General features: G+C 46.1%; 1 protein-coding gene across 2 annotated transcripts in view; it reads right to left on the minus strand.

Annotated features, from left to right (window-relative positions):
* Window positions 1–25,456, minus strand: part of SGPP2 (sphingosine-1-phosphate phosphatase 2) — a 105,477-nt gene that overhangs the window by 59,182 nt on the left and 20,839 nt on the right. For both annotated transcript variants that reach the window (XM_028105290.2, XM_088021541.1), the window contains exon 2: window positions 1,883–2,041. In XM_028105290.2, the coding sequence (XP_027961091.1) occupies window positions 1,883–2,041 (159 nt within the window). The remainder of the gene's footprint in view (window positions 1–1,882; window positions 2,042–25,456) is intronic.

A 25,456-nucleotide genomic window follows, 5' to 3' on the forward strand; every position in this document is an offset into this window, starting at 1 on the left:
GGACATGGAACCTTGAGCCCAGGTGCCTGTGGACCTGAGCACACACCCATTTTTAAAAGCAAGGAACTGCTCACCAGAGCGCAGGATGATCTGCTACTCAAAGGTTGCTCTTTTACTTTCTCAGGCCAAGATCTGATTTGCTCACTCTCCGACAAAAGACTGGTAATTCACCTCACACAGGAAATCCTTCAAGCACTTTGAAAGGAGGGCTCCACGGTGAAACATAACAACCAAAAGGACAATCAGAGAGTCCCCTGACTGCCATCGGGTGTAAAGGTCCTCTCAGCCCCTCAGGAAAAACGGCCCACTCTCGGTGGGGGAGACAGCTTGAGCAGACGGTGCACATGAACAATTATTAAAGTGCTTTGCATCATTTGCCTCACTCAACCACCATAAAATTTGGAAAACTGATAAATATTCATATGCACACACACTTAGAAAGTAAACAGCAGGGAGGAAACACAAGCACCGTGTACCTTTGCAGCATTTCAGAAATGCTCCCTGCCCCCACGCACTCTCCTTGCCCTCCTAGCAGAGCCAGGGACAGCCCTGCTCTGCAGGTAGGGAAGGGACATCAGAAAGAGACATGCACGATTGATTACACGAACTTTTGCCTTTTGCAAGAAGCCTATGCTTTTGCAGAATCTCAGGTCATACTCTCGCTCATACAGGAGCTAGATTTCAGAAAAAGACTGGTTGGGGACAGGGATGGGGAAAGGAACCAGTGGCTTGTAGTTTTAGAGAGAAAAGGAGGGGAAAAAAAGTCAGGAAGAATTTGAGGCCAAATAATCGTAACCATAAGCCCTAGAGACCTTAGTGGTTAAAGCTCTAGGCTAGAGTCTTCAAACCAAGCCTCGTACATGTGGACTTCAAGGATTCTTTGTTCAGCTGACACATAATGTTTTAAAGATGTAAGCCTACATTTAAAAAATGGGAGGCTTTCCACTAAAAACACATCTAGCAACTCCAGCCCATTTGCTTCACGAAGGTCACAGGTGGAGTGGAGGGGTGACTGCTCCCCAGTGCCCCTAGTGGCCACACCGTGACTCTCACTGACACCCCCTCCCCACCATCCCCACCCAGGACTTCACTCTTTTACTTCGCTTCTCTTGCCTTAAAGGACATGTGAGGTTATGGCTTCTGACGGAGGCTTCTCTAGACCCTTGAACTTGGTCTACAAATGAGAAAAATAAAGCTGAGTGGTGGAGTCATTTGCTTAAGACCATACGGCTTCTCAGAGCAGAGCTGCACAAGAACCCAGACTCCTTGCACACAGCCAAGAGCTCGTGAACCCGTTTTCAGCGCAGAATCTTGAGTTGGGGAAACAGCGTGCTGGCAGCCTCGCCCTGACGCTCCCCCTCCCAGGCAAGCAAACTGACCTCTGAACTGGTTGATCATTAAAGCTCCCTCGCCTTCACAGACTAGTCACTAAGCACGTTCATGCAGCGACTGGTAGCGTCCTCCCAAGTGCCAGGGCCCTAGTTCTGAGCTTCTAAGACCACTTGGAATGATTTAGTCAATGGCTTCTAGTTTCAGTTTTGGGTCAAATTGTACTAAAATTGGCCTCTTGGGAGGATGCATTTTACGCCCCTATACATGGGTTCTCAGAAACGTCCGTTCTCCTCTGCACCTCACATCATCTCTCTTCTAGGTTTATTCCCCCAAATAGAGGTGTGTGCCAATGTACATGCATCACAGGTTTGTTTGGATTTGCAAACAAGTTGTGTTCATAGCTTTTTAATATTTCCAAAGTAAACCATATAAAAATTCGACTCTAAGCGATTAAAAAAAAAAAGAAGACCACATATGCAAAGTATTTGAATGCCAAAGCAGGTAGCTGTTGTAGGCGTAGTCATGGTTAGTGAGTAATCAGCATACTTACAACCCATATGATGATCAGTCTTCTGGATAAATAAGGATCAATGTTCCAGTGAGTGAACGGAAGAAATGTGATGTAGAAGACTTCTTGACCCAGAGCGGCGGAAAATCGGAATAGGTAATAGTAGAAATAATTCTTCACAATGTACTTCTGTACATAAGCCTAAAAGACAAAAGTTAGAAGACTCTGAGTTCATCCAACATGTCACTATAGGGTAAGTTTTAAAAAACTTCTAAAACTCACAGGCTCTCAACTGCCAAGGTGCCAAAGTAATTACAATAGCATTGCTATCCGTGCGCTCAACCCCAATTTGTCCACACAAATACAGAAGAGGTTAGTTCTTCATAAAATTAAGTAACATCCAAGACAGGCTATCAGGCGAAGGCACACAAGCCAAAATCTTGTCTCCTTTGTATATTCAGAAGGTAAATGCTGTGAAGACACTCTCTGGGTCTAGGATTATGGTAGGTAGAATAATGTGCCCAAAGATTTCCCCATCCTAAGGGATCTGTGAATTTGCTGCCTTACATGGCAAAGAGGACTTGGCAGGTGTCATTAACGATGTGGAGGTGGGGAGATGATCTGGTTGGGCTCAGTGTGGCCACAAGGATCCTTCCAAAATGGGAGGAGGAGGCAGGAAGGTCAAGGAGAGGGTGATCTGAAGATGGGGCGAGGGACCACGAGCCGAGGGATGCAGGGCACTTCTGGAAGCTGGAAAAAGTAAGGGAGCAGATTCTCCCCTTGAGCCTCCGAAAGCACTGTAGCCCTGGTGAGGCCTTGGTTTTGTCCGAATAAGAATCACTGTGGACTTCTGAGGTCCAGAGCTGAAAAAGATACATTTACATTTGTGTTGTTTTGAGCCACTAAGCGTGTGGTGATTTGTTGCAGTAGCCACGGGTAATGAATATAGAGACTTAAGAAAAATCACTCGCCAATGAATATTTTTAGTTTACCTTTTTTTTTAATTTTTATTTATTTGAGAGAGGGATAGAGAGAGAGAGAGAGAAAGAGAGGAGCAGGCTCCCCACAGAGCAGGGAGCCCCACATGGGGCTCGATCCCAGGACCCTGGGATCATGACCTGAGCCGAAGGCAGACGCTTAACCGACGGAGCCACCCAGGTGCCCCGTTGGTTTACCTTTTAAATGGGATTAGTACAGTCAACCCAGTGGAGGGATAGTATAAGAAACACATCAAGAACACACAGGGTCTGCTAAAATGCAGTCCTATTTTCAACCATCCCTTCCCTCGCTCTTATCCTGGCAGTAGGCAGGGGAAAAAAAAAAAAAAGACTTAAGGGGGTTAAAACAGGAATAAGCAATCTATTTTAAAATATGCCAAATGTCCTTAAATTATGGTAGATCAGTAACGAGTTAACAAACAAAAACATGGTCACCCTGTTAAATCAATCTAAAAAATAGAGTTTTTGTGCTTTTTATGGTAGTCATAAGCTTTATAAAAATAAAATGAAACCAAAATGAAAATAGGGAGAAGAGGCAGCCCTATGACAGGGGCAACAGCGTAAAGGGACTCTCGTAGGTCTGCATTTTGGCTCTGCTTTGCTTTATACCAAGTCTGGGGTGCTCAAATCCTTGGCGGAATTCGAGACTAAATTGCATGCATTTATTCTGCAAATATTCATGCTGTGCCTACCGTGGCCCAGAACCTGTGCAGAGCGCCAAGAATATTCAGATGAGCCAGGCACAGTACCTGGCTTCAAGGAGCTCTTGTGGAGGGTGCCAGAGAGTACTGTTTGGGGGAATGAAGTCTTTAAAGGACCAATACTGTGTTTGAGGCCTTGAAAACAAGACAAGATTGCTTTTATATTTAAGGAATAAAAAAAAATGACCCTGGAAATTGCAAGAATATTAACTGACTTGACACTGTTGGCTGTGTGCCAAGTATGCATTCCTCTCTCCTAAAAGGTTCCTGATTTTATTCCAGCATCTCTACCTCCCCCTCCACCCCCCCACCCCCAGAGTCCTGTGACTCAGGGGGAAGTTGACACTGCTCTCAACTCCAGTCATGGGAAGTTCAAGGCTTCAGCCTCAAGCCAAGAAGTGCATGGCATGGCCCCAGAGAAAGTCACTGGCGAGCACGTGCTGTAAACTAAAAATGCATGTCTCTTCGGGGACAAACTTTACTTCTAAGTAAATTCAAGTTAGGATGGTGATAGATCCATCCCATATAGGAAAGACAATAATGCCCAAAATGAATGAAATAAGGAAGCATATAGAGTTTTACCTCTCTGCCAAGATATTAGGGCTGGATTTGCAGGACAAGAACCAATAAAATTGTGACAAATAAATGACAAACTCCCCTCTCTCTGATATGAGGACTAATCGCTGAGGCTTCTGGTTTATGAATATACATCCTACAGGCTCATCCTTGAGGCAAAGCCTGTAAAAAGCCCCTTTGTATATAAAGATTCGTTATTTTAACCCACCAGCTACCAATATACCCAGGAATCTGTCCTGCCTTGAAGCTTTACAGGGAGAAATTTCCCAAACTCTGAAAAGGGTCAAACTCCTCCCTTGTGTCATTTCATGATACCCAAATGTTATAGGACATTATCAACACTCAGAGACAACCATTTCCCTACCCTAGAGATTTACCTGAGACCAAGTTCAGGATCTCAATCCTAGTAAATAATTGAAAGACTGGCAGGGATGACAGCAAATCACTTTCATGAGACATACTACTAATTAACATATTTCGACTTGCTTTTTACGATCTCTGAGGATTTCTCTCTTTTGGAGGAGAGCTAGATATTCTTTAAATCTTCTTAGGAACAGAAGAAGCAAAAGTGAAACTAAAAATATCAGCGCATATATAGGACACCCAAAGGAGTTTTTAGATAACATCTCTGAATATGTAATTAAGTAGCACGAAAGCCAATTATCGGTCTCCAAATTCTTGGGAATTAGATGTACCTAAATAAAAGAGCTGGATGCTTGTCTTTTCAGAACCAGAATCGACGTTTCCCTTGTAGGAAATCTCAGTGTAGGACTTCAATATATCTTTGGAAATAATAAGAATGCTAGTATATATGTTGGTCCCAATGGGAATAATTAGAGGGAGCGGAAACAGGGGTTAGAAATAGAAATGGTAGATAAAGCCAATGGCAGAGAGGAGCAGAGTCGAAGCTGGGAGAAAGGAAACCAGGTCCCAGGACTCTGCTTCTCTATTTCTTGAGAACCAACCACACACGGAGGCTGACAGGCCAGGATGTGGGCAGGGTCTCCAGACCACGAACCCAGGAGGCAGGGATTAGCAGCTGAGTTTTTAGACAAAAGATCGTAAAGGCATTGAATATTTAGGTGGGTGGAGAGCTATTTGTAGAAATCAACTGCTTCTCAGTGAGCTTCTCATCTGTCACAGAGCTAAATGAAGAAGTTTCTAGTAAACAGGGAGGCTAAGATGGAAATGACCACATATCCATTATTGCTAGCGGCAAAATGTCATTGACATTTGTATTTGTGTGTTTGGCTTATTGCTTTATTTTCCTGAAAGTTATAAAACAAGTGTTTCCACGGGTGAAAACAATTTTTCCTTTCAGGGCATAATTTCCTCTAATGCAGTCTCCCAAGATGGGGCTGTTGGGAACCGCCTTTGGGTGGAGAAGAGCTGCTCAATGTTCTCTGCAAGGCTGTGTTCTCTGCAAGGCTGTGTTCTCTGCAAGGCTGTGTTCTCAGCAAGGCTGCCTGCAAGGCATAAATAAATCAGCGGGAGGGGCAACCACACAGGCTGACTGTACCTCAAAGAGAAAGAGCATGCCGTTAGAGGATTCTCGACTCGAATCTGCCCACAACCCCCCAAACACACCTGAATGGTGTTTTGTTTTCCAAACATACCCGGAGGAGGCCTACACAAAAAGGAAATCTGGCCAGGTCAGCACCCCTGGATGGAATAAGGGCTGACCCAGACAGCAGAGGAACAAACTCCGACAGACTTGGCAACTGGCCCAGCATTTGAGCTTTCAAAGGAGGAATACAAGGAATTGCTTTTAGCTGAAACAATACGTGACCTTGGGGAAGTGAATTCCCCCTTCAGCACCTCAGTGGCCTCAGAGGCAGAGGATGGAGTCGGTTAGCTCAACTGGTTTTTAATATACAAAAAACAATTACAGGTAGGGAAAGGCCCCTTAAATAAAATGTGATCCCAGGGCTTATTCTATAAAATAGAAACTGAAAGACTGGACTAACTGGTTGAAAGTAAGGAGAAGCCTAGGGGACCTCTAATTTCAGGCCAGGCCGCCCTGTACCCCCAAGTCTTTCTCTGGAGTGTCTCCTTGAAATGTGTCGGAAATCAGCTTGAAAACCATTGACCTTCATCTCTGTCAGACCTCACATACCTTTCTGTAATCAAACTTGGACCGGGATAACACAGGCTATGTGTCTGCCTACCTTGAGGTCTTTATTTAAAGGATTTGATAAACTCAGGACCAATGTCGATGCGAGGTCATTTTACTTTTTTTTTTTTTTCCAGATCAGAGCTGTAACTGTGTTTTCCAAAGGTCAAGGAGTCCTTTACCTCAACAGAGCCCGAAGGGATTCACATCTGAGGCGATGCTGTCTGCAGCTCCAAGCAGGGCATTTTATTTTACTTTTTATTATTTATTTATTTGACAGAGAGAGAGAGAGAGAGAGAGAGACCGCACGTGAGCAGAGGGAGCAGCAGAAGGAGGAGCAGGCTTCTTGCCAAGCAGGGAACGGATTCAGGACTCGATCCCAGGACCCTGGGATCATGACCTGAGCCAAAGGCAGACGCTTAACCAACTGAGCCACCCAGGCACCCCAAGCAGGGCATTTTAAGTGGAAAGCAGCAGGAAGTTCAACTTCTAGGGCCGATGGGGATCACATCTCTATGGGGTATAGCGCAATCTTACTTAAAAAGAAGTTTAAGGCCCAAAGCTCTTTTATAAAACACATTGAACAGCATCATTCCCTTCACCTGATGAGAAAGCAGCCACCGAACACAGAGGGGATGGCCTGGAGAGAAGAGGCCAGGGAGAGGGGAGGCCACCAAGCCTGGAGGTCAGGAACACGGGGTCTAGAGCAAAGGACCACCATGCACGACCCACATAGTCTCACACCAATGAGTTTCCCCTTCTGTAAATGGGAATAATAACAGTACTTACCACTTAGGGACATTGGCAGGATTAAATCAGCATTGCTGACGAGGCAGAGAAACCACCGAGCTGCCGGCCACGGCTGGTGAGGGTAGCAATAAAGATTTCTCAGAAAACACTTTGCAGTTCTAACGGACATGCGCATCACCTGGATCTGGTTAAAGATGCAGCATTTGATAGAGTTCACCTGGGGCAGGGCTGCACGTTCTACTGAGCTCCCAGGTGATACCTACGCCACCATGTTGCCCAGCCGTGGACCACGCCTTGAGTAGAAAGGCCAGCCCACTGAAGAGTTTTTAAAGACAAAAGTCAAGCTCTCAGATTTAACCCTCAGTGTCAGAGGAAGTCTCAATAGGAGTTTAGGAGCATAAGATAGCATGATCAAAGCAACAGGTAAAAATGCTGGTGACAAACCAGAAGGGGATGGTTAGTGAGGTCCATGGACGATCCTACAATATAGTCTGAATGCAGGAACGGAGCCCAGGCAAGCACCTCGATGGCAGGAGGTACCAAGCGGAAGGCACGTGTAAGAGATGCCCCCCTCCCCCTCACCAAAATAGCAGTCAGATCAAATAACCAACTGATTATGAAGAAAGAAAGAAGCCATCTTGGGCTCCTTGCCTTCGTTCGAGAAGAGTTTACATAAATTCCTGGATGGACCTGCTTGCCCAGGATTATTTTTCAAGATAGGCTATATCTTCATGTGCTTGGGATTGTGGGGGAAGAGGGATATCAGCCTATGGTGTCCAGATTGTTAGCCATTTATGGAGACTGGGGCTTCCCCAGAAAAATACCTTCCATGGTTGGGGCAATGCCCCAAAAGGCAATAGATTCAGGACTAAAACTCCACCTTGCCTTGCTGTCATACCCTGCATATATTCAGCCAGAATTTCTAATCTAGAGCCCAGAGATTGGGAAGGGCAAATTCAAGGAACTTGATGCCTCTTTCAATAGAATCTCTGATTTGCAAGGTCTGGGTCCTGCCATCTCTCTCTGAAAGACTAGGCTGGGGTGGACCTGCCATTACACCCTAGAGGAATATTTATAAAATAAACACTCTCTTAAGCTATTATGAGACACTACCTAGCATGTTAACACACAAAGTACAAACCAAGCAAGGCTCAACCTTTAAAAAGAAAACTGAAAATGGCAAATCTTTTCTACACAGAGGCCATGTCTATGTAGACTATTCATTCATCACTTACACTTTAGTGATGGAAGGTTGACAATAAGCAAGATTATTTCAGTCAGCTATGTGATGAAATTAAAGCAGACTAATGTGTACAAAGTGATATGTGTGTTTTGAGGATTGCTCCCCAAGGAAGACCCCTTCGAGTCGAGCCCCAGACGGGGAGGCGAGTTGGTTCCTTTGGGATCTGAGGGTTAGAGAGACCACTTACTGAAAGACCCTGAAAGAGCAACCAGGTCTGTGTGCTGGAACATGGCGGGCGGGAGAGAGAGAGATGGATGAAGAGCAGAAGCCGGATCAGGCCAAGCTTTGGGATTTAGGTTGGCAGCAGTGTAACTCACTGAGACAGTTTCAAATAAGAGCATGATTTGATCTACTCTGACAAGACTAAAACAAATTTTGGCTCAGAAACAGTGAGAAGAAGCCCTGCTTTAATTCTTCGGGTTTTTTTTTTTTTTTAATTTCTTAAACGTCGTGGGAAAATACCATTAATTAGCCGCGCTGAATTTAAATGGGGGGGAGGGGGAGGGATCCCATTGTTTCCGCAGTCAGGTAGACACATGGCATCCTGGATTCACATTTGCTTAAGAATATGCTCCCATCACTTTTAATTACTCTTATTATTATTTTTTTTTAAGTTCAGGGGATCAAGACTGTCCAACCTACAGAGACGATTAAATGATGATTACTTAGCAAGCCTAAGAAAGATTGGCAGTGTCCCTTGGAGGGGAAACAGAAAGAACAAGAATGAACTAGGGTTTCTCCTTTCATCTTGAAGTCCAGATAGAATTACAAGTTGGGTGAGCTCACCGATGTCTGCTCAGTGATCAGTGATTAAAATTTCAGGATGGTGACACTGAAAGTCAATAAAATCGAAGGACAGCTTCTTTGAATAAAAGAGCTTGAAAGGGAATTGCCCATGAACCCCTTTCTTCTGCTTGGCTGGCATTTGTCGGGACCCCTCAGTCTGTGTCCGAGAATAAGAGGGTGGCTGGAGGGGACTGAACCCGGAGTGGCTTTTATTGATAGTGGGGATCTGTCGGGGTTTGAACTTTGTTTTTTTTTTCCCCTCCTGACAATCCGTCACCTCTCAGCTGATCCTCTGAGCATTTGATGTCTTTTTGTTCTTCTCCTCAAGAGTTGGCTCTCATCTTGGGCACCAGCAGAAAGGGTGGACCGATAAGTATCACAGATTGTGAAATTCTTTTTTTTTCAAGATTTTATTTATTTGAGAGAGAGAGAGCGCAAGCAGGGGGAGCAGCAGAGGGAGAGGGAGAAGCAGGCTCTCCACTGAGCAGGGAGCACAAAGTGGGGCTCGATCCCAGGACCCTGAGATCATGACCTGAGCCAAAGGCAGATGCTTCACCAACTGAGCGCCCCCCCAGGTACCTCAGACTGTGAAATTCTTGAAATTGTGACAGTGACCCACCGCGGGAACAGTGCCCCACCTGAAGCTAGAAATGGGCCCTACAACTTGGAAGAACGCAGTCTCATCATCACTTCCAGATCCCTGTGCCTGAAACACAAAATTATCTGCTTAGGAGGCAAATCAAAGAATTGGGGAGAGAGAGAGAGGGCAGGACAGTGATTTGCGGAGCCGAGAGATGTGGGCCTCTGCTGGGAGAATTCCCTCCCCAGACAATAGGGCAACAGGAGTTGCCACAAAGAACAGAAATAACCATTCCCATTTTTAAGGGGGGTGGGGTGGGAGAACAAGCTGCCCTTTAAATTCTCAAAATGTGTTAAGAACTTAACTGTTTTTCAAAACATTTTGGATCTGCTAAAACCTGAAACACATTGTACCAAACATTCTTCCACTTAATTGGTAAGCCCTTGCGTATTCAGGGGGATTTTTGGTGCAGATGTTTCTGATTCATTTATATTAACTTATCAAAATGACATTTGGAAGAGCTATATGTGCAAGAAGGAGTCTTATAAACTTGGAGTTCATTAGTTTTAATCCGGGAATTTCACCCCTCCCACCCCGATGCACACATTCAGAATCCAGAACTTGGACCTGCTGATTCCATTCTGTTCTAACAGGCAGCATGAACTCACCCTTTCCTAAGTCCCTTCAAAAAAAAAATTTCTACAGCGTAAAAGGCACGCCTGAAATGTAAGAAAATTACTCAGGCCCATAGAAGCTTTTCTTCTTGGTGCTCTTTTACTTCTAAAGATTTAAAAACACATTTAAATCAGACAGAAAGGAAAATAAAGGCTGACCAGTTGGCCCCTGAAGTCAAGGGGGTTTTATCCAGAGGCTTTCCTGCTCCTTTCTTGTTTCTCTGGGCAAAATGGGGCACAGCATTTTTAACTTGGAGTTTTCTTTGTCCAAGGCTATCGTGGTGGTTCGGGTGTGTGTGTCCATGGAGAAGGAGGAAAACAAAAAAAAGAAGCCTTCTCCGTACTCCCCCGCCCAGCTCCTTAAGTCCAGCCCTCTACTTTTCAGAGCTCTCCAGGAATCCAAGATGGTAAAGATAGTACTTTGGCACAATGTTCCTTTCTTGATCCACCCGCGTTCCTTGGGGCACTGTTGTAGGATGGGAGAGACCCAGGAAGGGCACATGGGCCGGGAGCATATTTCCCCAGAGCCCGGTTCCCTCCACACTCCCCCTGAGCCTTGTCCAGGGATGGGGTGGGGGGGAATGCTGGGGACGTTCCATCAATTTCCACCATGTTTTCAAACTACAGTTCCCTCTGGAAGGTTCTCTCTGAGCCAGTTTAAAGCCACCGGTCACAAAAATAAACTTAGGAAAAGCTTTGAAATTGTGTGCGCATCCATGAAAGGACATGAAGAAGAAAGCCATGCTGGGTCTGAACAATGGTCCTCTCCCCACCCAGCTTGTCCCTGGCACACTCTGGTTTCTATGTGCCTTGGGAAGGCTGTTTTGTTTTTTTTTATTTGGTCTTGTTTTACTTTTAACATTTTTGAGTTAAAGTTCTGGACTTTTTTTATATCACTTGTTTTTTGTTTTGTTTTGTTTTGTTTTTCCTGATTATCTGATTATCACTTGTGGTTTTTTTTTATGATTAACACATCTTACTGGAGAACATTTAGGAGTCCAAAAACTATATAAAAACAAAGTAAAAGTGGCCCCTAATCCCACCTCTGAGACTCAACCCCTTTGGATATCTCCGCTGGTCTTTATCTCATGCGTAAATGAGACCATGTGGTGCCATGTATTTTAATAAAATTGAGATTCTGCTCTATCTTAAATTTTTTTTTAAAGATTTTATTTGTTTGCGAGAGAGAGAGAGAGAGCACTAGCAGGGGGAGTGGCAGACAGAGGGAGAAGCAGGCTCCCCGCTGAGCAAGGAGCCCGATGTGGGACTCGATCCCAGGACCCTGGGATCATCATGACCTGAGCCAAAGGCAGACAGACGCTTAACAGACTGAGCCACCCAGGCGCCCCTTAAATTTTTAAGTATTATTTATTGTATTGAATTTCCTTAGATCCCTAAATATTTGAGATCACAATTTTGACTGTCAACTTTTTACAAGTGCTACCTTCACTGTGTTCCACTTTCTCACTCACCCGTTCCGACAGCAGATCCCCGCACAGCCCAGGACAGCAAGCAAGTCTGCAGGTTGGCCTTTGTGGATGTGAGCAGGAATCTCATCAGCCTCAAACTTTACGGAGTTCCTTGCCCACTTCTTGCTGGGGCACCTGGAGGCACCATTCCAGAGGACTTCTCTCTCCTTCGTTCATTACTTAACCTGACCAAATAAGCATCTACACCGATGACATTCCCTGCAACCTTCTGTTTATATTTTTTGGTATTATTGTTTGCTTGTTTTGTTTTCCCAATGACCTAAAGTCTCTTTGCCAGATTATGCAAAAGCTGCAGGGATACCCTTTAAGGCTGTCCAAGGGCCACAAAGCACACTGCTGAAGAAATAAAGAATGAGGGGCACCTGGGTGGCTCAGGCAGTTAAGCATCTGCTCAGGTCATGATCTCCCATCCTGGGATAGAGCCCTGTGTCAGGCTCCCTGCTCTGAGGGGAGCCTGCTTCTCCCCCACTTCTGCCACTCCCCCTGCTTATGCTCTCTCTCAAATAAATAAAATCTTGAAAGAAAGAAAGAAAGAGAGAGAGAGAAAGAAAGAAAGAAAGAAGGAAAGAAAGAAAGAAAGAAAGAAAGAAAGAAAGAAAGAAAGAAAGAAAGAAAGAAAAAGAGAGAGAGAGAGAGAAAGAAAGCAAGCAAGCAAGCAAGAAAGACCTGGAGATGGGCATGAGCCATGACAGTCACTATGCTAAGGCTGAGAAAAAGTTCCATAATCCATCTTGCAACAGGTAAAACTAGGCCTCTATGGCTTTGGAAGTCCCAGGGGTTTGCACATGACCCAGAGCCCTCCTTCATCAGCTCCAGCTCCCTCTGATTGAGGTAAATGGATATAAATGGAACCTAAGAGGGGCTGGGTGTTAGTCAGCCTTGGGTCCAATGACAGATCTGCTGGGGCAACTCTGGGGAGGCATGAACTTTGTCATCTCTGAAGCGGATGTGTATCCTCACCTGTGCAGTGGGTATGTCTTTGCCCATGCAGCAGGCATGTTCTCACATGTGCAGTGGGTGTGTTCTCACCTGTGCAGTGGGAATAACACCAGCTCCCTTGCAAAGATGTTTGGAAGAGGAAATGAAGTCCCTTATATAAACCACATCATACCACATCAGACACTCAATATGTGTTCAATAAATGATAGTTGTATTTGCATTGTTTTTATTAACAGTATAAAGAATGAGAAAATGTCAGAAGTATCCAATTATAGTGGAAGATGAGGAGGGAAAGAAGTAAGACGATTTAAAAAACAAAGACATCAGGGGCGCCTGGGTGGTTCGGCTGCTTAGGCATCTGACTCGATCTCAGCCCAGGTCTTGATCTCAGGGTCATGAGTTCAAGCCCTGCGTTGGGCCCCATGTTGGGCATGGAGCCTACTTAAAAACAATAATGAATAAATAAAATAAATAAAAAACAAAGACATCATAGGGGAGGCAAGTAAGCTGTCCCAGGAAGGATGACTGGGGCTGTGATAGATGACAAAGGGAAGACAGGCCTTCAGCTGAAGGGGAGAGCATGAGGAGAGCTAGGGGGCAGCAAGCCACAGTGTCCCCGAGCAGGGCACATCCAGTAAGAGGGAGAGTAAGGTATTTACAAGGGGAGCTGCCACTAGCTGGGCCAGAGGAAGACCAGAGCCAGACAGAGGAGACCTGAGAACCTGACAAGGAGGCTGGGTTTAACACGTGGGTGACGGGGGCCCCTGAGAGTGAGCCAGGAAGTCACCGGTCAGGGATGCGCTCTAAGTGGCCACCACGTGCTTGCGGTCCTGTCCTTTCTCAGTGAGCTCCTATCTCTTGCAGACGCAGAATGTCCAAGGGTTGGTCACAGACAGGCTGCCACAGGCCCACTCAACCACATCCCAAGCGGTGCTCTTAGAGGGCGTTACACCCGGCCCTCCTCCGCCACCCAGAGTCCCACAGACCCACGTGAGCCTCCCTGTGCTCCCATTTCACATCTGAAGTACAAGCTGGACCCTCTGAGGGTCTCCACGGGCCATCACGGAAGACGAAGACAGCCTGGTTTCTGTTTGGGCCTTGGCTTAGTCATGTGGGATCTGATGATACAGTGATTTAGCAAGAAACCACAGGAACAAAAACAATTTGATGAAACCCAGAGAAAGTGAGTTCTTCCATCAATGGCGACCGAACGCCACGGGCCATGCGATGCCCCACCCTGAACAAAGCCAGAGGCTCTGGGTTTCAACTCTGCTCTGTCACCCAGAGCACCCATGTGCTCCAGATAAACAGGGACCACACTTCCTACACCTAAGGACGCAGAACTCGCTGAAAACACCAAAGCGCGGAAAAGGTGGTTCTCATTTCGTATCATGGAATCCAATTTCCAGAAAGTGCCGCATGACCGGAACTGATGACCCTGATGCAGCAGAGACGGTCAGAGAAACGTGGCTGTGCAGCCTTGATAAGCCAGGGCACCAGACCATACTGAACCCCCCCGCGACATCTCTGCTGCTTACAGGGGGCCCAGGACAAAGCGGGGAGAGCACAGATTGGAAGACAGGAGAGAGAAAGAGAAAAAGAAAAGGGTTGGGGGAGGGGGGGAGGGGGGAAGGGCCCCCTCCCGGGAGGGGCCCCCTCCCACTCCGATGTCAGAAAAGTAGATGGAGGCCCGCGTACGCCAAGCCGCGTCCACTGCCTGACGCAGACACAGGCACGCAAGCACGCACGCTGCCTTCCGGCGGCTTTTTGGGCGATGGTGGGCCCCTGCCCCGCTAAGACGGTCCTTGCCAGACACACTGTCTGACATGGAGGCTGCTCCGGTGAAAATCATGCCTCCAGCGTCATCCGTGTCCTTCTTGGAAGGGTGATCCCCACGCCAACAGCATGGGGCTCCCTTGTTTGAAATTTAGGATTTCAGGCCCCATCCCAGACCTGCAGAATCACTGGGACTTTTCACCAGAGTCCCCAGGTGATTTGCATGCGCCTTGAAAGGCTGAGAAGATTGATGTTCCGGGAAGTACTAATCTACATCGATTGAGAAAACAAATAAAATGTTTGTACTGAGATTAATTATACTGTTCTCCCTGGGCTTAGGCCCCATGAAAGAGGAAACAGTTTGGAAAAGCACAGAATCACTCTGTGAAGACGAGGCAAATGCGTTGGAACAGAAAGTAGATTGGGGGTCGCCTAGGGCTCGCATTGAGGGGAGAGGCTGCTGATGGGTACGGATTTCTTTTTAGGGTGATGGAAATGCTCGCAAGCTGATCGTGGTGATGGCAGCAGAACTCTGTGATTATGCTAAAAACGAATGAAATCGGTGAACTGCACGGTATGTGAATTTTTTCTCAGTAAAGCTTCAAAATCTAAATAAAAGCACTCGAGACTTGGAAATACCAGCCAAACTAAAAATTTCTGATTTCTGTAACAGAGACCACGTGGAGAACCGGATCTTGCAGGGTAACTCAGGAGAGACTGTTCTGCGGTCCCAGCTTCCTGCAGTTGAAGGGGTCTGTTAGGGAGGGGAGTTTCTTTCAACGCAGAGGCATTGAAATGGTTAACTTGCTCTTAAAAGATTCAGTGCTCCCCTTAGAGCTAGGCCATCAGGGCCCAGGCCCTGGACTCTGTGACTTTGATGCCCCACTCTGACCCTACTTGAGCCATGTCCTTTCTCACAGAGCAAGGGAAGAGGCCTAGTCTTCTAGATTGTTCTCCAGGCACTTGGAAGCCCAGTATTCTTTGCTCAAATGCCCAAGCCCCTGCATACTTGGCTTACACAGGTCTCTCCCCGAGGTCTGTCCTCCCTAGTGTGGATGGGAACACCAGTATGCACTCCCCAGACCTGAGGACTTGCTGTTGGTGGGGGGACATGGGCAGAGCCCAAGCTCGTGGGGGGGGGGGTTCATTGGGTAGTCCTGGATGGGTGACAGGCTGGCTCCCTGAATTTGCAACATTCCAGCATGTAACTCTGGGAGCCTGAGAATTGAAACATGAACCCAGCTTTCCAGGTCACAGGAAGATATATCTGTCAAAGTAGGAGGTCACAGCGTTTCATACTTAATGCTTAAATTAGTTAAAGAAATAACTTTAGAATATGTTGATCTGTGGGATCCCTGTCTCCATTTGTGCACTTTCCTAAAACCGTGCAATTTTAGAGGTCGATTATTTTTTTTCTTCTCTAAGTTTATCAAGCAGTATTTCTCATCTCCCCAGCATGTCAGATTTTATAGATAAATATTAAATATTCATTAAAGGCCATCTCATCTTTTCAGAACTTCATACATAATAAATACTAAGGATTTATTTTTGCTCCAAAACAGTACAGGAAGCTTTAGGATAAGAAGCATCTTAAACGTGTTTGTCTTCATGTATGCCTCATATTTGCAAAACATGGTGGTTAAACGAAAGGGGAGGGAGACCCCCAGAAAATAAGGAGCAATGAAAACAGGCACTCCCGAGCTACTTTTCTTCTTCTGAAGGATGGAAAAGCACATCATAAAAAAAAAAAAAAAAAAAAAAGCAAGCTGCTGGAGGCTTTTTTTTTTTTAACAGAAACAGCTTAACTGGAACTTTGGGGAGGGGAAGAAAATAAGTTTATGCACGAGAGTCTATAGAGTCTCTCATGGCTCTCTGATTCTTCTTAACTGATAGTTTGGTGACAGAATCCTAGAAGGGGCAATTTTATTCTTGTCACACACAACCCACAATCTGAGCAGGAGAAGCAACCTTACTTTTGTGCCCTCCAAAATATTCTGGTTTTGGAATTACTTTTATTCCTTGTGAGCTGTGAAGCCAAGACCAAGCTCACAACTTTCCTCTGCCCTCCTGTGAGTGTACAGATGTCACCCATGCCTGGTGCCAACTAAATTGACTCCCACTCAGATGTATTTCTAGAACAGGCTCCCCTATCCCTTATGCCTTTCCCCCACCCTGTCATCTGGATTCCTTGTGGGAGCTCTGCAGCTTTTTCTTTGTAGTGAGGATTAAGTTTAAATACAACAATTTGTATAGCATATGTTTGAAAATTTCAATCATTTTGGAAACTTGGGAGCTCGGGGACATGGGGAAAACGATCTCAGATAAGACTGAATTTATAAGTTGCCATACAGCTGCCCCATCCAATATGGCAGCCATATGTGGCTATTTAAATTTAAATTTAATTAGATAAAAATCCAGTTAGCTGTACTAGTCACATTTCAAGTGCTCAACAGCCCCATGTGACTAATGGCTACCAATTTGGACAGCACAGATATAGAAAGTTTCCATCATTACGGAAAGTTCTATTGCATGTGCTGAACGGGAAGAGTTTTCCAGAGCTTTCTCTCACTCACTCTGTTGTTGGTACGGTAATTTCTTATACTGTCACATTTTTGCAACTTAAAGCAAATGATTCTTAAATTCTAAAAGTAGATAGTGGTGATATATTATCTCCAGAGCTGTACGGTTGCTTCACAGCTTTGTGAATATACGAAAAACCACTGACCTGTACATTCTAAAAGGGTGAATTTGCTGGTATGTGAGTTATTCTCAATTTAACAAGTAAAGCCTAATTGGTCAACTATCAAGTAATAATTTCATAAATCCTCCCTGTCAGGTCTCCTCAGAGCAGCCAAAATGACCTTATACAAATGTAAATCCCAGAGAACCCATTCATTTGTGAAAACTAACAAAACAAACCATGGCTCCACCCTCCAATGGCTCCCCAATGTCCCCCCATTGCACTTGGAAGTCCAAATGCATGTTCATGGTCAAGGCTGGAGATCTGACCACTGCACATCTTTCCTACCTCTCTAGAGGCTCACCTCCTTTTTATGCTCCAACCACTCTGGCCTTCCTTTAATACTTGTTCCTCAAGCATGTTGCAGCCTCGTGGCCTTTGTACTGAGCATGGCTCTGCCTGGCTGGCTCCTTCCCGTTTCTGAGAAGCCTGCCCTTGGAGATGCCTTCTCCAGCCCCCCACTCAGTGGCTTCACGGCACGACCCTGCTCCATTCTCTTCATAGCTTATCCCACCTGGGAGTTTCTCATTCTTGTACCTGCTTGCTCGTCTGCACTAGAGCGCAAGCTCTTTGAAGGCAGCGAGCCTGACCAATGCCTTCCTGCGGGATCCCTGGCACCCAGCAACGTGGCCGTTACTCTGCCTACCCCATAACAAGCATCCGATAAACACTTGTTGAATGAACAGAGTAATGAAGGGCGAGCCTGCCATCAGCGCACACCCTGGATAGAAACGGCCTTAGAACCGTCTAGAAGTTTTTTTTTTTAATTTTTTATTGTTATGTTAATCACCATATATTACATCATTAGTTTTTGATGCAGTGTTCCATGATTCATTGTTTGTTCATAACACCCAGTGCTCCATGCAGAACGTGCCCTCCTCAATACCGTCTAGAAGTTCTTAATGGCCACCCAGAGAGCTGAGGAAAACACACATGCCTGGACTTCACCCCTAGAGTCAGTCTGGTCTACCAGCCTGGGAGTGAGGCCCACAAATTGGTTTATTTTTTAAAAGCTCCACTGTTTGATCAAATTGCCTTATTTTCGGAGGAGGTAACTGAGGCTCAGACTTGATGGGAGTTTCTACTAGTCAAGCAACAAGCCTAGGTATCAAGTCTGAGAAGCTCAACTATCCAGGAACAAGTCTACATGTACTGTGGATCCCCTGGACCCGTGAAACCTCTGCGGCTCATGGTAGGGAGAAGTCTATTCTGAATCATGGACTGGGAAGCCCTTTCTTAACAGGCCACCTCAAAGGTTATCACAAAGTAGTCACGTTAGCCCTGAACTCATTCCTTTCTCTTCCACGTTCTCCTGCCGTCAAGACTTCAGCTCTGGCAGAGCCATAGCCCAGGTCACCTTGGCTGCTTTTCTGCAGAGTCTGACCCCCCGAGGATATAAAGCATGGGACCTTGGCAAACAGGAACCGCATCCACTGAGAGCCAGCAGGGATATATTTTCCCTTCTCTCTGTTAGAAAGATAAAAGCAACCAGGTTCTCCTCCCTTTCCCTTTAGACTCCTGGCAGGTTTAAGAGAAAACTCCCTGATTTGCATTGGCAAAAAAGGCACAAGGTTGAAAAGGTCTCATTCCTGGAGGTTCCAAAGGGACATTTACGGAAGAAAGTTAAGTAGAGCCACATGGTCACAAAATGCATGCTCTGTTTTGAAATAACCAAATGGTCTTTGGCACCCTGATCAGAAGAGGCAGGACAGCACCTTGGCTAAACACTGGGGTGTCATTCCTTCCCCTGCCACCCACCAGCGGGGTGGCCCTGGCTCTGTGCTTGGGTCTGCAACTCTAGAAACTAAAACATCAACCTTCCAGAGTTGCGAAAACGAAATGCATTAATGCGCACGATGTGTTTAGAACAGTGTGTGCCACGTAGAAAGTGCTGAGTGAATGTCAGTTGTTGACGATGGTCATGACCGCTCGCCCCTCCAGGCACTCAGCAACCACCGCTAGGCACTACGTTCCCACTCACCCCTGCTGCCACGCTCACGGGTCGCAAGGATACAGTTTTAAAATCAATGGATCACTCTTCTTTCTTTTTTTTTTTAGATTTTATTTATTTATTTGAGAGACAGTGAGTGGGGAGGAGAGGGAAAAGCAGACTCCCCACTGAGCATGGAGCCCAACACTGGACTCGACCCCAGGACCCTGAGATCATGACCTGAGCCAAAGGCAGACACTTAACCCACTGAGCCACCTGGGTGCCCCGATGTATCACTGTTCTTTTCCTTCTCTTCCTTCCTTTCATTCATTCATTTAGAAAGTTCCATATTCATCTTCTTTGACTTTTAGTGCCTTTGTCAGGTTATCAGTCTGAAACCTGAAGCTAAGCTGCTAAGACATGACAGTCACTGGGCGAACATAGCAGGCACTGGCTTCTTTGCCCTCAGATAAGAGAAGGGGTGCTGGTTACCAGAGGGGCCAGTGCTTCCCAGGACAGCTCGGGGCTCAGCACCTCAGCCCCTCCAGATATCTGTTCTGCATTTTCCAAGCCAGCCACAGAAAACTCAGAGGATTTAAAGAGGCGGCTGGAGAATGCCATGCACTGCCACAGGTGTCTTCTAAATATTAGTATGACTGTCAAAGTATTCTCCACCAATGTGGTGAGGAACAGATTATACTTTTTCTTTTTTTAGGTCACATGAAGAAAATATTCTAGTCATTTTATAGGGCACTTTTCTCCCTTCAAAACATCCCCCAGATGATTGATTTCATCGGTACTCTGAAAAATTGCTTCTAGAAAGTTGTTTTAGAGCAGAGTTCTGTTTTTGTAAGTCTCTGATTCCAGCTCTTCCTCCCACTCTTCTCTTTAGTATGGTTTCTGTTCATTTGCTGCTGCTTATTAGAGAGAAGAAATTGGGCGGGGGGATTCCATTTAATTATGAGAATAAGAATGCATTCTGCATTTGGTCAAAATACATTTTTTTCCATTATGAAGAAAATACACAGGGCGCCTGGGTGGCTCAGTTGATTAAGCGACTGCCTTTGGCTCAGGTCATGATCCTGGAGTCCCGGGATCGAGTCCCACATCGGGCTCCCTGCTCGGCGAGGAGCCTGCTTCTCCCTCTGACCCTCTTCCCTCTCGTGCTCTCTCTCTCTCATTCTCTCTCAAATAAATAAATAAAATCTTAAAAAAAAAAAAAGAAAATACACAAAGAGGTTAATATTTATAAATCAATTCAGGGTAAATCTTAAGTGGTTAATTAAAAAAAAGAAACATGTCCTGGGTGGTTCAGTTGGTTGGGCGACTGCCTTCGGCTCGGGTCATGATCCTGGAGTCCCGGGATCGAGTCCCGCATCGGGCTCCCTGCTCGGCGGGGAGTCTGCTTCTCCCTCTAACCCTCCCCCCTCTCATGTGCTCTCTCTCTCTCATTCTCACTCTCTCAAAAATAAATGAATAAATCTTTAAAAAAAAAAAAGAAAGAAACATGTCACCCTATTTATCTAGAGGGCTCTCAGAACTGGCTGAAGAAATCCTCCCATCAGAGTTTGAGTTCTGGGACACATGGGAAAAGAGGAGAGAGAAAAGCAGGGTGTTCCTCTCCTGTCCCTCTTTCTGCTCTCACATGGCCAAGGGTTCAGACACGTACTCCCCACCTCCAGGAGTCCGTCTGGGGGCTGCAGGGGACACATGGCCTCTGAGGTGGACCATCCCCTCCTGGGTCCTATGAGGTCTGCCAGCCACATCTCCCTACAGAACACCTTTTGTTTAACACAACGGCTGGGACACCTGGGTGGCTCAGTTGGCTAAGCCTCTGCCTTCGGCTCAGGTCATGATCCCGGGGTCCTGGGACAGAGCTCCACGTCGGGCTCCCTGCTCAGCAGGAAGCCTGTTCCTCCCTCTCCACCTCCCCCTGCTTGTGTTCCCTCTCTCACTGTCTCTCTGTCAAATAAAATAAATAAAATCTTAAAAAAAAAAAAGACAACAGTAAGCAATCTGATTTCCATCTGAACCATTGTGGGTCCTGGATCCTGGATGCAGATGAACTCACCCTGCTTTGGAGTGGGAATTTCTCTGCCCGCCTGTGGATAACAATTGTTCTATCCTCAGGGGATGTCCCATTGATTTTAGACTAATTGTATTTGTAGAAAATGGCAGCCTAGAAGTATGTGGAAGATGGGAAGAGAAGAGAAGGATGGTCTCTTTGAGAAGTTTCCACAAATGCCTCTATACTGTAAAGAGAGCTTCCACAATGGCAAAGCCATCAGTCCTGGGAAGGGCAGGCTCTCTCTGTCCGCTGCCTGGCATAATGGGGTGTGGATGCAGTCCACGTGACTGCTGACGCCATCTTCATCTGCTAGGGCCTGATTCGCCAGGAAACAACATGGGGCTCTGGGGTATTCTAGTCTCAGAGGAGGCTGAGATTCTTGATGCTACAGGAGAGAACACGGGTTATATTGAATATTATTTTGTTAAGTGGTGAATGATTCCTTTTAGATCAAAGCCTACGAGATTGACAATATTTGATAATTATTGATCTACAAAACAGCAGTTCTTCGGGTTCAAACCGTGAATAGGTTTGCATTTTGAAGGAGGTATCCTGCTGCCTCGAGGCCGTGCCTGGCAGTTGGAGAGCTGCTCACTCTTCTCCTTCTCAACAGGGCCCGGCTGAGCGGCGGTCACAGGAGAGCCCCCTATGCTCAGAATTATGGCCCAGAGATACACTCATTTTAGCCCACGTGTAACTGGCTTTTAAAAAATGGTCAGAATTTTCAACCTCCCTACATTTTGTTCTTCTTTTGAGAATCGAAGGCTGGCAACAGGGTGAGTGAGTGCCCACGGGCCTTGTGAGGAGCATCACCGATCCTCGTATGGGGCTGCCACGTGTCCTCCACGTTCAGCCAAGTCCTCGACTTGACCATCTCTGCCTCTCACCTGGCCCAGGTGGGCTTCTCAGCGCACGGTGAACTAACCCAGTTTGTGTTCATGTGTCCTCCCCCGGAATACCAAAGTTGGGCTAACCAGGAGCCCCTTGTCTTCGCTGCAGACCAGCCTTCTCCTCCCACCTTGGCTTTCAGAGGGGTCGCTTGGTTACAAGCACCACGTGTGTAGAAAGGAAGACACAGGACCGAGAGCGCAGCTGGAAGACTCAGTCAACAGCAGTCACAAACACAAGAACACGTTTTCAGAATCTCCACAGCCGGGAATCCTCCGACCCCTCTCTCTAATCTGGCCCTAACGTTCAGCAACCTTCACTGTCAGGAAATTCCGCCATAAATAACCCAAATCCTTCACGCAGCTTAAACCCATTTCCTCTTCACTCTCTGTTCACTGGAGATGGGGGACAGCTGGTCACCGCTCTCTCTGTACCAAGTTCTTTGTCAACGGGATGATTGGATTCTGGCTCCGGACCACTGTCATAATTAGGAGTCTGACCAGTTCCATATTGTGCCGTCTGCAAAAGCATGTCAAGCGGGGAGTTAAAATTTTGAGCATGCTGGGCTTCAGAAATGTGCCATCAGGAGAACACAATCCCTCGTCATGCCACAAGGATGTCTGTAGTTTTATAAATTTGTGACTGTGAGTCTCTCACATGGAGAAAAAAGGATATCTTTCTGAGGCTCGCTCTGCATTGTGAGTATAACATTGGAGGGTGCCAAGATTCTCTAGAAGCCACCACAAGTGACAATACACACAGTGAGTGTGTATTAAGTGCTGCCCATGTGCCCATTACCTGCATTGTTTCAGGTGCTCTGTGCAGCAAGGCACTAAATTTAGTTGCACAGAGGGCTAACTCGCCCAAGTGTATGCACCTAGCAGTGCTTGTTCAAACCCAAGTAGTCCAGAGACTGGGATCCCTGAACTGTGTCTCCATCCTGCGCATAAACTGGTGCTGGGGCATCCAGGCAGCTCACAGCAGGGATTGCGGTCCCTTTGTTTCTACAACTGCACTTGGCCTTGGCTGGTGGAGCCCAGGAAGTCACGGCAAAAAGCAAGTTCCCAAGTCTGTGCCCTGGAGCCCGACCTGGATCAGGGTCCAGGCTCTGCCAAATACCACCCGCTCACTGTGGACACTGGCCCGCCTACCTCAGTGTCCTCGGCAATAAAGTGGGGTGTGGGAGGCACATCTCTCCCCTCGTCCAGCTCTGTGTGTCCTCACGGTACGATTTCTACCTGACATCATCTGCTTCCCTGGTTGGTATCCTGCCTCCTTCACTAGTCTGTGAGCTCAGAAGTGCACGGGCTTTGCCTCCCTCATTTACCACTGTATCCCCAGTGCCCATCTCAGCACATGGGAAGCACTCGGTAATATTTGGAGAATGACTCCATTATCATTGGGAGGGTGAAATCAAGCCACCTACGTAAAATGTAACAAAGATGAGTTCTTCCCACTTCTCACAGTTGGCTTCTTCAAGCTGAATAATCTGCTCTTTACCTTTGTCCTGTGTGTCTGACTTGCCAACTGGGGCTCCTTCTGTGGTTATGCAATGATCTTTCTGATCTTCTTTTCCACCGTGCAGCCTCGGCCTGGAAACCAGCGTTCTTGCTGCCCCCAGCAATACTGCCTGAATGTTGTAGTAACTCAGCTTTTCAAAGCATAGCATCAGAGACATCATGAATTGCTTACTAGATACTGCCCCATCCCCTTTGTCTTGTTAGCAGAACCCAAACTCAGGCTGAACCTCAGGCAATGGGGCAAGTCGATCGGGACAATTCTCCTTTCTCCTTTCTCAAACTTACTTGCAATTAGGGGTGGCCACATCACCCACTCCAGCCAGTGAGAAGTAAAGAGGTGGGGAGGAGCTTCTGCTTTCTTTATAAAAAGGATAGAGACATCTTTCGTTACCTCCACCTCCTAACTTGAACATGGCTAGATGCCAGGAGCAACAAAACAGCCTCCTTAGCATCATGAAACAAGAAGCCAACAAGCTAAAAAGATGGAGGAGCTAAAAGAAGCAGCATGAGTCCTTGATGATATTGGGAAGCAGCTGAACAAATGTTGGCATTCACCAACCCTAGACTTACCGTTACAGGAAAAAAATAAAAATTCAAGCAACTATTATGGGGCTTACTGTTACCTATAGCAAAAAAAAAAAAAAATCTTGACTGATCTACTGTGTCTGTCTTCACAACTGCATTTCTTCCTTTTTCCATATTTTCTCATTTATGTCAATAACACAGTCATTATGCTCCAAATTCTTCAGGCTCAGGATGCTGAGTTATCTTTGGATACAAAAGGCAAAGAAGGCATCCATCCCCAAGTCCTGCAAATCCATTCAGAATGTCTCAGTCAAATCAATAAGGATGTGCACACAGGCATCTGTTTTAGTGTTTACATTAGCAGAAAAAATGGAAATGATCTTAATGGACTGGCAAAAATAAATCATGACAAATAACAGATAGAAAATGGGATATTATGTAGTCATTAAAATATTGTGAACAAATATTTGTTGATGTGGGACAAAGTTCTAGATATGTCAACTGGAAACTCAGATTGGAAAACAGTACTTTTTTTTAAACAGTATTTTTATTAAAGATGTATATAATATATGCACAGGAAAAGTGTCTAGAGAATTATACCCCAAAATAGTAACAGTGAATATCTCTGGGTGATCTGGGTAATGAGATTGACCATTTCATTTCAAACTTTTGGTTACTTATAGTTTCTATAGTAAATACACACTGCTCATGTAATAAAAAAAAAAAAAAAAACACAAGTTTTGGTGCCTTTGACTTATCCCAATGTCTCCCTTCTCAGGTCATTACCAGAATCCAGGGAAAACCCTTCAGCCACTGCCTCTAGCGGCCCCCCACCTCCTGTCTCTCACCATTTCAGCCCCCAAATTAACCTTCCCATCATCTGCATTCTTCATCCATCCCCCTGTTTAAAGTGAACAGGGACTAGTTCTCTAGGATTAAGCACCCCGGGTCCTCAGCCTGGCATTCAGGAACAGATTGAGCAGCCAAAGAACCAACTTTATTTTCCCCTTTCTCCCCTGCTTTTGTGGGTCCGGTTTCCTAACTGTTCCTTCCACATGGCACATTCATTCCCACATTGATCCGTGGTTCCCTCCTTCTGGAATGTTCTTTCCATCTCCTCCGACAATCCAAATCTTCATTCTTTAAAACCCAACAAATCCTTTCTCTCAAGCCTAGTCTCAGAATGAGGCTCCTGGGCCAGTACGTGGATAAGGCAGGTGGTGGGTCCATCCAAGCCTGGTGCTGGGAGGATTCAGAGAAGCCAGAGCTCATCAGCCTTTCCACCCCCACTCCCCCCAACAGCAGTGGATTTGCACAGC

Source organism: Eumetopias jubatus, unplaced genomic scaffold (genome assembly GCF_037043125.1).
Source record: "Eumetopias jubatus isolate StellerSeaLion01/CBP00866 unplaced genomic scaffold, mEumJub1_p1.0 scaffold_3, whole genome shotgun sequence".
Taxonomy (NCBI): Eukaryota; Metazoa; Chordata; class Mammalia; order Carnivora; family Otariidae; genus Eumetopias; species Eumetopias jubatus.